This window comes from Leptopilina boulardi, unplaced genomic scaffold, assembly GCF_019393585.1.
Source record: "Leptopilina boulardi isolate dan_hultmark-lab unplaced genomic scaffold, ZJU_Lbou_2.1 LbouV2_300, whole genome shotgun sequence".
Lineage (NCBI taxonomy): Eukaryota > Metazoa > Arthropoda > Insecta > Hymenoptera > Figitidae > Leptopilina > Leptopilina boulardi.
Genome location: NW_026137864.1, coordinates 709,544 through 725,405, shown reverse-complemented (window position 1 = coordinate 725,405; position 15,862 = coordinate 709,544). Strand labels below are relative to the sequence as shown.

Here is a 15,862-nt window from a genome sequence, read left to right as displayed (position 1 = left end):
CGCGCGGTGCAACGTGCAAAGCGGATAAGTAATGTGGATTGCCTATATTTAGGCGTTACTGTACACTACAATTGTAACATTAATTTTTTTTGAATTTTCAAGTAGTTTTTAAATATAATTTCAATTTACCAGCTAATTGAGAGGTAAAATAAAATTTTTATCTTGATAGTTTTACAAAAATAAGATAATTTCATTTGAAATATAATTAAAAAAATTGAAATAAAATTCCGGCACCTAACCTCAAAAATACATGCAATATTTTTTTTGAAATGTGTTTATTGTATATATATTTAACTGTTATTTGAAAAGATTACTTTCAATTTTGATAATTATATGTACATTCAGACTGATAAGAATTTCACAATAGATTTTCAAAAATAAAAAAGAAGAAAAATAAGGTAAACAATTCAAAAATAAATACTTACAAAAATGTGTTGAAAAATTATATCTTTTTAAACATTAATTTATAGTATATCATATATATATATATATAATGTGAATATTTAACATTATATAATATTAAATCTATACTATTAATTAATATATTAAATTTATCTTTTCATTAAAATGTTATATATATATTATTCATTTACTAAATTCCATTAAATCAAAATCAATGAGATCTCGATTTGGTGGACATTCACGATACCAAGGATCTTCAATATCAACAAAATCAGGATGTAAATATTCTCTATTTCTTCGTGATCGTTTTTGTTGTTCATTACGCGATGATGCAACAACTGGATAATTTGTCGTATCAAAAAATCTCTCAAGTTCATCAATATTATCTGCACTAGTTGCGTAATTATTAATATTGTTATTATTATAAAAAGCATAATCATCACGACGACGAGGAATCGGTGGCATTGAAGCTTTAATTCTCGATTGACATGGAAAAATTGTACCATCATCGTCTTCTTCAAACGATATGTCACCTTCCATAATATCTTGTTCAAATGGAATATCATATCTAAAATCATCATCATCAATGTGAGCGGCAACGCGAGCAAATTCTTCATCAATTCTTCTTTGTGCTTCACGTTGTCCATGTGCTTCTTCTTGTCTATTGAGAAATTGACGTGCATTCGACATAATTGCTTGATGACGATCCATATCAACGTGAAAATAAGAATCGTCTACTTCGGGCAATTTATAAATAAATCTTGATGGTGATTTTTCTTGTGGAAGAGGACCCGACTGATATGACAATGGACTTCCGGGCAGGGGAATTGACGTATTTAAATCGTCTGCGAAACTTACCTAATGTATTTAGAGTGATTTAATGATTTTAATTTAGTGTCTTAAGTTTTATCAGAAAAAAAAAAAAAAAAAATTAAGGTAACAAATTTTTAAGGGGAGGGACTGCTGAAATTTCAACCTTTCGAAATTAAGACTGTTTAAGGTTGTCAATTTTTTTTTCTGTTAATATTGAATATTTAAAAATGTTTATTAATATTTAAACAATTTATTAATAATTTTTTTAAATAAAACTCGAAATTTACAAAAAAATTTAACTTTCTGCAGCAAATTTTTATTATTTTTCATTGCTGATTTTTTTAAACACTTTTTTCATAATTCTGAAGAATCAATCGTTATGGATTTTGAAAAAATTCAAATTTTTTAAATAAATAAAATTTCGGAAAAATAAAAAAAAATTGTAAAATTGTTAAAAATTACTTTCTTTCATTTTTTCATAATGTAATATGATTTCAGGTTCTAAAAAAATAAAAAAAAAATTGTTACCCCTAAACCAAACCAACGGTTGGTTTAAATTTTATCAATTTATTCCTTAAAAATTCAACTTCTACAATTTTTATTATTTTTTATTGGTAATTTTTTTGTAGGCTTTTTTCATGATTCTAAACAATTAATCGTATGGATTTTTTAAAATTTTTAATATTTTCAAAAAGTAAAATTTCTAAAATGCTCAAAAAAATTTTTTTTTTAAATTTTGTTAATTCACAATAAATTTAGATTCCAAATAATGTTGAAATTTCTACAGTCCCTCATCTTACAAAGGCCGAATAAGCTCTAAAAAATAATTTTGTTATAATTTTCATTTGACAGAATTTCATTATCTAAAATTTAATTTTAACCGAATTTATGTTTCTTTGGATTATTATTTAACAAAAATTCTATTTAATCAAATTTTTATATAACAGATTTTTAACTAATTAATTAAAACGAATTTTTAATTTACAAACTTTTTATTTCATCGAATTTGAATTTTTGAGAATTATTATTTGTTGTAATTTTCATTAAAAAGAATAGCCAATTTTAAAGAATTTTTATTTTACAGAAAGAATATTAAAAAAAAAAATTCTTTTCCGACAGAATTTTCATTCATTCAATTTTTGAAAATTTGAATCTAAAAAGTCAGCAAAATTAATTATTTTCAATAATTTTAATGAAATTTTTCGAGAATTAAATTATATAAAATATTTTTGAAATAAAAATTCTTACAAATTTAATTTTAGCCTGAAATTCTTTTGAAAAATTCTTCAGCAATTCAAATTTACAAAATTTTTAATTCAAAATCTCCTGTTTGATCAATTCTAAAAATCAGGACTGTAGCTCTTTTGGAAGTTGAATTATTTTTTAGATTTCTATTCAAAATTCTTCGTCAAGTTAATTATTTTCAACAATTTTAACAAAGTTTTTCACAAATTCAATTAATTAAATTTTTTCAAATATTCAATTATTGTCTGTAATTTGTAAAAAAAAACATCTTCAGCAATTGAATTTTACAAAAATTTCAATTTAAAATTTCTTGAAATTCAATTAATTCTAAAAAAAAAATCTAAAATATGTAACTCTTTCAAAACTCAATTATTTTTAAAATTATCTAAAATTCTTTTCCAAAATAATAATTTTCAATAATATTAATATAATATATTATGTTCTTTTATTCAAAATAATTTTTTAATCCAATTCAACTTCAAACTTTGACATAATTCTAAATTCATAAATAATTTGCATAAATCACGACTTGAAATTTTTTTGTTTTTTAAAATAACTTTCATATTTTTTTTATGAATTTAAATTTTTTTTGAAATTCTTGTTTTGTCTCAGTTCAATTTTGAAATAATTATCTAGATAAAATTTCTCGATTAATTCCTGTGCAAGGGAATTATTTAAATTTATTTTTAATATCTAATAACAATAGTTAATAGAAATAAATTATTTTTTAAATTAAAATTTTTAAAATCGACTTTTCTTCTAATGTAAATTGACTAAAACGACTTTTTATTGCGTCTTAAAGACAAACTGAGGTTTGATTTTATAGAATTCTTAAAATGTCGAATTTTTTTTTCTGCTAGATATTTATTCGGACAAATGAAAGTTCTGTAAAATAAAAATTCGTCGTTTTAAAAATTCTGTCAAATATTAATTCAAACAAATGAAAATTTGATTAGAAAAAAAATTCTTTCCACTATATTCTTTTTGTAAAATAAAAATTCCTTTAAATTGATTATTCTTTCTAATGAAAATTTGAGGTAACAATAATTTTGTCAAATTCAAAAGAAATAAAATAAAAAGTCTGTAAAATGAAAATTCGTTTATAATTAATTAATTAGTTAAATTTTGTTATATAGAAATTTGATTAAATATAGAATTTCCGTTAAATAATAATTCGAAGAAACATAAATTTGATCGAAATAATATTTTCAGTAATGAAATTCTGTCAATTAGAAAATTATAAAAAATTAATTTTAGAACTTTTTTCGGGTGTATTTGACGTTGTCTCCAACGGCCTTTACAAGGAAATGCATTTTGACATTTCTTATAATTTTAATTAATTAAGAGTTAAATTTGTAAATTTTATTTCGACACTCGAAATTAATTTTCACCACTCAGAGGAGTTGATAAATGTTTGTAACTTTTATAAAATTTTTTTGATAATCTGCGAAAATTTGTACTTTTAGATGAGCGCAGGCGTTGGAGAAAATATATTTTTTTATAATTATGTGATTTTTTTTTTTTTTTTCATCAAAATTTTGTTCATCTTACAGCATTGCTTGAGACGTTGGCAATTGCCAGAACGAAATCCCTTCTTGCATTTTGTAAATCCTGAAGTTTATTTTGAACAACGACACATTCGGCAACATCTTGTTCATCGAGAGTTTCTTGTATAACTTGAATGGAACGATTTGCAGCATCAGCAACCACACTTCTCTGATGGCCCATTGATTGTCTTCGTTTCCCTGTATCTGGTACAGGTAATCTACTACCGGGTATTGTTCGTCTACTTTGTTCCTTTAGAGATTGTTGAAAGTCTTCTTGCATCATTTTCCTTGATCCTGATCTTAATCCTGATTCCTGTTATTTTTTTGTAATTCATAAATATTTGAAACATACTCTCTAAATCTGCGTATTAGTCACTTTTTGACTAATTCATTCTATATAGTTAATCTAATTTTTAGGTTATGTTACATAACTAAAAAATTTATTTATATCTACCAAAAATACAAAAAAAAATTTTTTTTTTTTACAAATAATTAGTTAAATTCTAAAAAATAATAAATAAAGTACAGGTAAAACCCACGTATATCGAATTAGAAGGGACCAGGAAAAATATATCCGACATAGACGGAAATTCGATATATTTAGATTAAATACTTAGTTGTAATGATCCAAGGGACCAAAAAAAATATTCGATATAAGCGGAAATACAATTTATGCGGGTTCAATATACAGGGGTTTTACTGTAGACTGAAAAAGAAAAAAATTTGAATAAAAATGAAAAAAAAAAAAGGAAGCCAACGCTACGCGGTATTCCCAAGCGGTCACCCATCCAAGTACTAACCGCGCTCAATTGTGCTTAACTTTGGTGATCAGACGAGAACCAGTGCATTCACAGTGAAATGAGCGTTGGCTGAAATTATTATTTTCACTAGTTAGGAAAATTCTTTCGGGATTTCTCTTGGGGGCATGGTTAAGACGCATGATTATAATCACTTCACAATTTGATCTAAAAGTCATTTTTGATCAAATTTACAAATAGCAAACAACATGAAAATTCGTTTATTAGAATGTAAATTTACTATAATTAGTTATAGGAAAATGGTTTTGGAATTTTATAAAAATTATACATCAAAGAAATATTTTGTTGAAATTCAATTCTAGTAATTAACCATTTTAAGTAATAAAAATTATAGTAAATTTGCATTTTAATAAACAAATTTTTATGTGATAATACGCTATATCGCTATTTAGTTTCTTTTTGACACGATTATTTGACTTACGTATAGTTATACAGTGCATCTGTCAAGAGGTTATGTTTTCCATATGCACGCGTGTTGACGTGCGTATAAACAATTTTGAAATTTATTTCTAAATTTACTTAAGGCGCTCTCACACCTTTTTGGCTGCCTGCAGGTTACCATGGCAACGCATGAGAGTGAGTGCGACAGAAAATTTCAAAATTTGAATATTCAAATTTTCTGTCTCACTCACACTCGTGCGTTGCCATGGTAACCTGCAGGCAGGCAGACAGCCAAAAAAGGTGTGAGTGCGCCATTACTTAAAAAAACATTAAAAGTGAATCGTGCATTTCGTAAAGGGTCACAACTCTGAAAACCGTAAAACTAATTTTTCACTATCGATCGTTATGTGCGAAAATGACACGGTTTTTCAAGTTGTGCCCTTTTCTCGACATTCACGAAAGTTCAATCGTTCAAAAAAAAATAAAATAAAAATGTAAAAATTGCCCTATTACGAAGTTTTCAAAATTTCAAATATTACATGAAGAGCTGATTTTTCTCTTCCTAAACGAGCATCGCCTCCTTGAGATGCAACAGTTCTTCTTGGACGTCTATTGTTAGCAGCTGCCTCTTCTTGACGTCGTTTATGTTCCTCGGCTTCTTTTAATTTTTGAACATGTTGCATACGAGCCATTAGAGATTTTGTCATACCGGGTTTACTGAAATCAAGACGTTTTGGTTCAAGTGATGTAGCGCGAGCAAGTCCAGTTCGCACTCGACGAGGAATTGCAGGTGGTTCCAATCGTGAATTAATCATTGCAGCCGATTTCGCCTCACGTAAAGCCTGTGCTCTTGTTGTTCCTGGTCTACACATTCCACGTGTTCTTTCCGCAGAAACACCGGATCTTAATCTTTGATTTCGACTTGCCATTTTTATTTTTATTTTTTTTATTGTTTCCTATTATCAAGATTTTATAAATATATGACATTTTTATTAAATAATTAAATCATTAGTTAAATAATTTTTTTTTATTCGATTCAACTCTTTCAGAAAATTATTCATTTAGTTAAAATTTTTAGTATTATCATAGTTATAATACATATTATAATTTTAATAATAAATAATATAATATTATTTATAATTTAATATGTTAATAATAAATTACATAATATAATAAAGTTAAAAAATATAATATAATTAAAAAAATTCGTCAATTTTTGTCAATAAATAAATAAATAATTTTAACAATATTTTTTTTTGTACCTTTTTCTTATGAGTGGAGTTATTTTACCCTTAAAATAATTTGTGTTCCAGTAGATAATTTTGAATTTTTATATTAGAAATTTAAAATTGTATTTTTGATCCAGAAATATTGTATTTATTTACATTAAATAAAAAAAAAAATTTTTTCATGTTTTCCATATTGTGTAAAATTTTAATAACTGCAAACTCTGGGAAAGAGAACAAAACATTTTGTTTGAGAATATTAATTTTTTTTTTATTCTATTTCTAATTGGAAAAAAAATAATATTTACTAAAATTTTGAAGAGACGGAAATTTTGATTTAAATTTTTGCCAAAAAAGGTGATGTGAATTTAAGAGACGTCATCTTATGTCCCTCTGACATGAAGTTTCATTAATTAAAAAAAAAAAATGAATGTTACCTAATAATTATTTATTTTAATTAATTTAAATTTCTTCCTTTCTCTTTTTATTCTTATTTCAAAAAGAATTTTTTTTTTTTGAATACTTTTTTCCAGTAAAAAATATTATTAACTTACAGTATTCTTGTTAATTTATTATTATTATTTATTTTGTAACAATAATAATAATTATTATTTTATTACCTATTATATAAATTTTTAATAATAAAAACTATTTTGTTCTAATTTGAAATTTCGCGCAGTAAAACTATAGAATTGGCAGCATTGAAGTTTAAAATATTTCAGTGTTGCCACTTGCTATACGTCATTTTCAACAACAATTCATGATTGAATCATAACAATAAGTTTTTTGTTACCTTTTTAATTAAATTATTAATGTTAAATAAATGCCGATTACAGTAGAACATCCGACTTTAATGCCCTTCCAAGATTCTCAACGTAGTTGGACTGACGATTTACCAGTTTGCAAACAATCGGGTAAGTTTATCAATTATTAAAAATAACCTAAAAAATTTTCATTGTTTATTTTGATTTTACAAAATTTAATTTCCCTCGTCAAATTTAATATTATATAGATTAACATTAATTAAAAATTAATTAATTAATAATAACTTAAGGAAAATTTACTTGTTTATTTAATTTCATTGATTAAAATAAGGAATTGATGAGAAATAATATATATTGTAAAACTTAATATATAATGCAAGGGTTTAAAAATCAATATTAAAATTTAGTTGTACATAGAATAAATAAAAAAAAAAAATGTTTGTAAAACTTAAAAAGTTTACAATGAAGAAATAAATTTTTTTTTATCCCCAAGGAATAATTTAATTAGAAAATAAATTAATTGCAATAATTCAAAGTCAAAGTGAAATTATTATTTAGAATATTGTTTGTGGGTTCTAATTTTCAGGAATAGGATTTTCAACTAATCAAATATATCGAGAAGATGGTTGTCGACAAGAGGAACATCCTTTTGAAGATCGAAGTTTTCATTTTCGTTGCGATGATTCAACATTTCTTTATGGTGTATTCGATGGACATGAAGGTACAAAAGCAGCGAGTTTTGCACTTCAACGAATGGCCGCTGAAATTTTATTGGGACAGTTGAATGGAAAAAATAATGACGATGAAGTTAGAGAAGTCCTTCGGTAATTATAATTATTATTAACTTTCAAATGCAAAAAATTAACTATTATTTCAAATTTCATTTATTTAATAAATATTAAATATTATATATTTAATTTACGATATATCAATTATTTAATTAATTTTGCAATAATTATTGTTGATTTATATTTTAAAATAATCATTTAAAATTTATCAGGGTTAGCACAAGTATAAGGGGAAATTTTGTTCGTCAGGAAAATGTCAAAGAATTAAAAAGAAGTGATCATTTAAAACAATGAATTCTTTTTCAATTTATTTTTTTACCTTAAAAATATTTAAATCACTGAATTTTAAAACAAAACGTTGAATTATTAAAATTTTATAAAATAATATTTATAATTTAAAATATGTACTATAAAAATTTTACCAAATTCGAAAATATCAGGGAAAAACAGAAAATATTATCTGGAAGTTAGGGAAAATTATAATAAAATTTTTGTGGCAAACCTATTTTTTTTTTTTTTTTTTTTTTGAATTTGTCTTATTTTTTTTGTTTGAAATCTTTAGACAAGCATTCATTGCCGTTGAACGTGGATATTTAGATTCAATTGGAGACATTCTAGCAGAACGTGCCAGTTTACAGTTCGATATTCCAGATGGCCTTAATTCATATGAAACCTATCAAAAATTCCCTCACTTGGTTAGTTATTAAAATTTTATTTACTTTTCTAACTGTTTCTTATATAGAATTATTTTTAGCTGGTTCAAAAAATGAAATATTATAAATTTAAATATTAATTAATATATTTTATTAAAAATAATTATTTATTTTAATAAAATATGATTTATTTTACTTTCTCATTGAAAAGATATTAGAAATTGATTTACATTTATTAAATTGCTAATTAAGATTATAAGTTAGGAAATTTTTTTTTTTTGTAACAATTTGTTGTAGAATTGTTTTTAGTAGGTTCAAAAAATGTAATATAAATAATTTTAATGTGTATTAAAATATTTTACTAAAAATAATTATTTATTTTAATTAAATAAAATTTTAATAATTTATTTTACTTTCTCGTAAAGAAGAAATTGGAAAATTTTTTTTATTTATTTGTATTAAATATTGCTAAATAATGTTAAGAATTAGTGTGTAAGATATTAATTTTTTTTTATAGGTAGACAAATTAAATGCCTTAAATTGTGAATTATCAGCGGGAACAAGTGCGGCAGTTGCATTAATTCACAAGGGTCGATTGTATGTTGCTAATGTCGGTGATAGTAGAGCATTATTATGCAAAACTGACAGCAATCAAGTTCTAAGGGTCATTCAATTAAGTATTGATCACGATTTAAGAAATGAAGACGAATTATTGCGATTATCTCAACTTGGCCTTGATGTAAAATCAATTCGACAAGGTACATTACTTAAAAAGAGAAATTAATTTTTTAATATATGTAATTTCAAAAAAAAAAATGTTTAATTAAAAGTCAAATTTTCATATTTATATTAAAATAAAGAATAAATTTTAATTAAAGGATCTCATTTGGGAAATCAGGAAAATACACGTTGCTTAGGAAATTATTTAGTAAAAGGTGGTTATCGGGAATTTGAAGAATTAGCTTCAGCCACCGTTGAACCAATAATTGCCGAACCAGAAATTCATGGTGGAATTGAAATTGACGATTCATGTCGATTTTTAATGCTCATGTCCAGAGGACTCTATAAAGCTTTAGAGGAAGCAACGCGTACCGAACAAGTCAATAAAGAAATTGCACTTATGGCCGTTGAACAGGTTTGTCTTTTCACAAATATTCAAATTTCTTTTTCGATTCTAAAAAATTATGTTTTTTTACAATTAAAATATATTTTACAATTTCAAAATATAGAAATAAAATTATTTTATTATTATCATCAACCGGGGCTATTATACTCAGAAAAATGCTACTTAAATTTTTTTTTTTTTTTTTTCAGTTTCGAGTACAATCGACATTGACGGGCGTAGCGCAAGCTGTGGTCGACAAAATAGTACGAATTCATCACGACATAAATATGAGTCATTCACCAAGTACATCGACAAGTGGTAAACGTGAGGATATAACTTTACTTGTTAGAAATTTTAATTTTCCCCTATCAAATGCATTGAAAAGTCCAACGGCTCCATCAGTGAGATTTGATCCTATTGTACAAACAGCTCCATTTTTACATACAAGCGATCAACAAGATGCTTATAGTACAGAAAGTGAAATGACAGATGAAAATTATGATGCATTTACAGCTACAACATCAACAACATCCGATGTATATCCACCGGTTGCAAATCCAATGAATCGTAATTCAAAAATTAAACCTTACGTGGATTTTTCTGAATATTATGAAAATGTGGAAAAAAGACGTGACGAAGGTACATTACCAGAAGAAATTGACTTTTAATTTTTACAGTTATTTTAAAAAAATTTTAGATTTTTTTTTTTTATCATCTCAAGACTGAAATACTAGAAATAATTATTGCAGTTGAAATAATTTTTTACTCAAGGGCATGTCAAAAATTGTATTTTTATAATTCAAAACATAATTGGAAGAATCTCTCAAATACTAAGTTTCTTTTAGACATAAATAAAATTATTAATTAATTGAAATAATAAAAATTAATTTTTTAATTAATTAGAAATTAAATTAAATTTAAAAACTATTTTCAATATCAATAATATTTTTTTTTTTAAATAAAACTTATTGATTTTTTTATAATTAATTAAATTAATTTTTTAAATATATTTTATTAATTTCTCATTTTCTTTTTCGTAATTTAGAAAGAACTGTGAATTTTTACAAATTTTAAGAATTTTATTTCTTTTTCCTGCTTGTCGACGTTTTATTTTTTTTTTTTTATAGGTGAAATTTTAAAATTCGACATGCCCTTAATTGAACGCAAACACAGTCCAAAGACAAATAAATTATGAAAATATAGAAAAATGACAATTTGGACAATTTTTTTTTTAAATCGAATATTTAAAAAATATATAAAATTTAATTTCTCTTAAAGACATTTTTTTTTAATATTGTGACATTAAATAATTTTTAAGGCTTCTTTTTTTTAAAAGTCAAATTTTCATATATTAAAATGAAAAAAAAATTATAACCAAAACAAATTACGTAATTGTCGTGGTGAATTGTAAATAAAAATAAAATTTTGATTATTTAAAAAACAACAATTTTGTTTTTCTATGACAAAAGGTAAAATTTTTATTATAAAAAATATTTATGAATTTAGGGAAATATTTTCTCATTTTTTTTTTAATATATAAAAGGGGAAAAACAAATGAATGGGTGTTAATTATTGAGTGTTAATATATATATATATATGACGGACGAAAAGTATAAAATTTACAAATATTTTGTAGGCATGCACTTGAGTCTTTCGAAAGCAGCTTTTTCCAAACATTCTCTATGATCGGGATGTGCAATTTGTATTAAAGCATTTGCTCTTTGTCGTAATGTTTTTCCAAAAAGATTTGCAATTCCATGCTCAGTGACTACATAATGAGTGTGCGCTCTTGTTGAAACGACACCGCTGCCTACAATTATTTATTTATTTTCTCTTAATTTAATTATCAAAAGAAATTTAATAATTAAATTATTGAAATTAAATAATTTTTTAATTATTAAAAGTAAACTTTAATTAAAATTGAGATGCATGAATAAGCTCTAAAATAAATTTATTACAATTTTCATTTAACAAAATTACATTATGTATTTAAAATTTAGATATTTTTAGGTGAATTTCATTTTTTTCGAATTATTATTTAACAGAAAATCCGATTTTTTTTTGTAGTACAAACTGTAGCTCTTTCAAAATTTAATTTTTGAAAATTTGAATCTAAAAAGTCTGCAAAATTAATTATTTTCAATAATTTTAATGAAATTTTTCGAGAATACAATGATTTAAAATATTTTTGAACTAAAAATTCTTTAAAATTCAAATTTAGCCTGAATTTCTTTTGAAAAATTTTTCAGCAATTCAAATTTACCAAATTTTCAATGAAAAATCTCCTGTTTGATTAATTCTAAAAATCAAGACTGTAGCTCTTTTGTAAATTCAATTATTTTTTAGATTTCTATTCAAAATTCTTCGCCAAGTTAATTATTCTTAACAATTTTAACAAAGTTCTTTACAAATTCAATTAATTAAATTTTTCCAAATATTCAATTATTGTCTGTAATTTGTAAAAAAAAAAAAAACATCTTCAGCAATTGAATTTTACAAAAATTTCAATTTCAAATTTCTTGAAATTCAATTAATTCTAAAAAAAAAAATCTAAAATATGTAACTCCTTCAAAACTCAATTATTTTTAAAATTATCTAAAATTCTTTTCCAAAATAATAATTTTCAATAATATTAATATAATATATTATGAATTTTAATTCAAATAATTTTTATCAATTTTTTCAGAAAATTCAACTATTTAAAATATTTTAATGTAAAAATTCCCATATAAAGTATATCTTATATTTTTAAAAAGTAGCTGAAAATTTTTTAAACCATTTCAACTTCAAACATTAACATAATTCTAAATTCATAAATAATTTGCATAAATCACGACTTGAAATTTTTTTGTTTTTTAAAATAACTTTCATATTATTTTTATGAATTTAATTTTTTTTTTGAAATTTTTGTAAATTTGCCTCAGTTAAATTTTGAAATAATTATCTAAATAAAATTTCTCGATTAATTCCTGTGCAATTATTATTATTAAAAGGAATTATTAACATTTATTTTTAATATCTAATAACAATAGGTAATAGAAATAAATTATATTTTAAATTAAATTTATTTTAAAAAAATCGATTTTTTCTTCTAATATAAATCGACTAAAAGCAATAATTCAGTCAAATTCAAAGAAATAAAAAAAAATTGTAAAATGAAAATTCGTTTAAATAATTAATTAATTAAATTCTGTTATATAGAAATTGCATTTCTGTTAAATAATAAATTGAAAAATTGAAAATTCGACTAAAAGTAAATTCTTAGATAATTAAATTTTGTCAAATGAAAATTCTAATAAATTAATTTTAACGCTTATTCATGTGTCTTTTAAAATTAAAATAATTCAAATTTGAACAATCTAAATAAAGTTAATTAATTTAATTAGAATAAGCATAATTAAATTATTGAAATTAAAAACATACTTGTTAGTAGAATAATAATAAATAAATAAATAATAATAACAAAAGGAAAGAAAATTTTTTACCTTTCTTGAGAATGGGTTGAATTTTGCTTTCGCCAGTGCTTGTGGTGGATGGAAAAGCAATGATGGCTTTTCCTTTTCCATCTTGAGCCATAGCAGCGCCTCGAATAAAGTCAAGTTGTCCTCCAAATCCAGAATACATCTTGCAACCCAAACTATCCTGCGAAACTTGACCCGTGATGTCCATTTCAATGCAACCATTAATAGAAACCATTTTTGGTTGCGATGAAATTACCCTTGGATCATTCACATAACTGATTGTCAATATTTCTGAAATTGATATTAAAACAAAAAAAAACAAAAAAGAATTAAAAATTATAATTACAAAAATATTTTTTAATACAATTCAATAATTTTATTTTAATAAAACACGAAAAGAAAAATTGTTAAAAATATTTTAATTCTGTTTTTAAAAAATATGAATTGACAAATTTTTTTATTATTTATTAGACTGAAAATTTATTTGAAGAATTTTGAAGACTTTCAATAATTGTAAATATTTATTTTTAAAATTATCAAAAATCTTAAAATTAATTTGAAAAATTTAACAAATATTAAAAATTAGTAAATTATTTTTTTTTTTAAAACAGTATTAAAATATTTCAACAGTTTTTCTTTATAGATAATAATTAATTAATTTAAAAATATCTTCAATTTTTTGTTAAAATCAACGTGAAAAATGTTAACGATTTTTTTTTTGTATCGATCAAATTAAAAAAATCGTTAATATTTTTCTTGATAATTAATTTTAAAGATAATAATTCATTCAATTTTAATATATTTTATAATTATAATAATTTTAATAATTTAAAAAAATGTTATTTAACTTTTTTTTAAATATTCAATTTATTATTATTATTATTTTTTTGAATAATTAACTAACCGACGAAGGGATTATTGTGTATGAAATCGTAAACTTTCTTTGTGCCAATGGCAAATGATCCAATCATTCGACCGCGATGTTTTGTTTTTAATTGATTAGTGATCGCGCCTTTTTCAACTAAATCAACCATTCCATCGCCCAATATTTCACTATGAATACCAAGATCTTTATGATAACTCAAATGACATGATACTGCTTCGGGAATATTTCCAATTCCCATTTGAATTGTTGAGCCATCTTCAATTAAAACTTGAGCTATTTTTTTGCCAATTTCAATTTCAATTTCATTTGGCGGCTCACCAGGATGAACGCATGGCAATGGACAATCGTGTTTAACTGCCCAATCAATGTGACTTGAATGAATTACCGAATCGCCGAAACTTCTTGGCATGTGCTCATTCACTTGTGCTGAAAAGAAATTATTTATTTTTTTTTTTTAAATTTTCAAAACTTTGATTTGATAGCAATTTTTGGACTAAACTTTTTTATTTTGACTGTCCGTTTGATTTTTAAATAGAAAAAAATTTGTTTTATTTGCATTTAATTTGCTTATACCAATGATAACTTTTGCAGTTGTTAAAACAGATCTTGTGCAATCAACGCTTGTTCCCAATGAACAAAATCCACGTGGATCTGGAGGACTAACTTGTATGAGAGCAACATCGGGAATTATATCACCCTCGCAAAATATTTTCGGTGTTTCATGATGAAATATTGGAATATAATCCGCTCTTCCCTCGTTTACAGCTTCTCTCAAATTTGAACCAATGTACAAACTAACGGATCTAAAGTGTTCTAAATAAAAAATGAAAAAAATTTAACATTATTTTAATTTAATAATTAAATTTTTTAATAATTTAATATCATTTTAAAAATATATATTTTAATTTTCCTTTTTTTAAGATTATTATAAAATTCTGTGTTCGTTGAATTTTATTGAAAATAATTTTAATAATAATTTAAATAATTTAAATAATATAATATAGAATTTTCAATGAATTCAATTTGGAATATTTAAAATAAATAAAATTAATGGACATAATTAATAATTAATAAAAATAGTAAATTTACTCTCAAATTCCGGATGAACGAAAGGTGCGTCACCCTCGAGACCCATATGAACCAAACGAACTCCACGAAGATTATTACAAACTCCATGCTCCGTTAATCCTCGAATTAATTCAAAAGGTGTTGCCGATCCTCCTTGTATGTAGACAAGTTGTTCTATATGAAAAAAAAAAAAATTTTTAATTTAAAAAATTTCAATTAATTTTATTCAAATGTCAAAAAAAAAAAAAAAATATTGAGGAAAAAAATTCACCTGAATTGACGATTTTTATCGCATCTTCAATGCAAACCCATCGTGGACATCTTTTTGATGGTTGAAATGGTTCACGTAGTGCGGCGAGTGATCTATTTCCAAAACCACACAAATTTTTTTTTGTGTTCCTCCATTTATTAAGACTTGTCTCAAGGATGCTAAACATTTTTGATGTAAATTTTTTTTCTCTTCTTTTTTTTCAATTTTACAAACACAATTTTACGCGAGAAAAAAAGATTGTTGTTGCCAAAAAATGAAAAACAAGTGGTTTTAACACAAAAAAAAAAAAAAATATTTTTGTCTTGATTACATAAAATTTTGAGAAAAATATAATCTAAATTTCATTTTGCTGCTTCTGAGCAAGCCGTCAAAATATAATTTTTCATGACGATATTCAATTATTTTTTTGAAATTTTCTCATTTCAATTATTTTT

At 23.6% G+C, this 15,862-nt stretch overlaps 3 protein-coding genes and 1 non-coding gene across 4 annotated transcripts; 1 reads left to right on the top strand and 3 right to left on the bottom strand.

Annotated features, from left to right (window-relative positions):
* Window positions 1-321: 321 nt before the first annotated feature.
* Window positions 322-6,852, bottom strand: LOC127282624 (uncharacterized). Its single transcript, XM_051306987.1, has 5 exons — window positions 6,741-6,852; window positions 6,469-6,656; window positions 5,746-6,162; window positions 4,012-4,320; window positions 322-1,260 (listed from the first exon to the last, which is right to left on the bottom strand). The coding sequence occupies exons 3-5, from the start codon at window positions 6,133-6,135 to the stop codon at window positions 586-588; spliced, it is 1,374 nt and encodes a 457-aa protein (XP_051162944.1). The 5' UTR covers window positions 6,136-6,162; window positions 6,469-6,656; window positions 6,741-6,852; the 3' UTR covers window positions 322-585.
* On the bottom strand, window positions 4,759-4,877 carry LOC127282642 (5S ribosomal RNA). The gene has a single exon (XR_007843227.1). It is a non-coding gene; the product is annotated as a 5S ribosomal RNA (ribosomal RNA).
* A 298-nt stretch (window positions 6,853-7,150) lies between the features above and the next one.
* LOC127282623 (TGF-beta-activated kinase 1 and MAP3K7-binding protein 1-like) lies at window positions 7,151-10,451 on the top strand. Its single transcript, XM_051306986.1, has 6 exons — window positions 7,151-7,346; window positions 7,783-8,020; window positions 8,547-8,679; window positions 9,155-9,395; window positions 9,516-9,772; window positions 9,952-10,451. The coding sequence occupies exons 1-6, from the start codon at window positions 7,256-7,258 to the stop codon at window positions 10,408-10,410; spliced, it is 1,419 nt and encodes a 472-aa protein (XP_051162943.1). The 5' UTR covers window positions 7,151-7,255; the 3' UTR covers window positions 10,411-10,451.
* A 385-nt stretch (window positions 10,452-10,836) lies between these two features.
* Window positions 10,837-15,826, bottom strand: LOC127282622 (4-hydroxybutyrate coenzyme A transferase-like). The gene is made up of 6 exons (XM_051306985.1): window positions 15,429-15,826; window positions 15,179-15,331; window positions 14,663-14,902; window positions 14,108-14,515; window positions 13,228-13,494; window positions 10,837-11,552 (listed from the first exon to the last, which is right to left on the bottom strand). Exons 1-6 carry the CDS (start codon window positions 15,592-15,594, stop codon window positions 11,362-11,364), a joined length of 1,425 nt encoding a protein of 474 aa, XP_051162942.1. The 5' UTR covers window positions 15,595-15,826; the 3' UTR covers window positions 10,837-11,361.
* Between the last annotated feature and the right edge of the window lie 36 nt (window positions 15,827-15,862).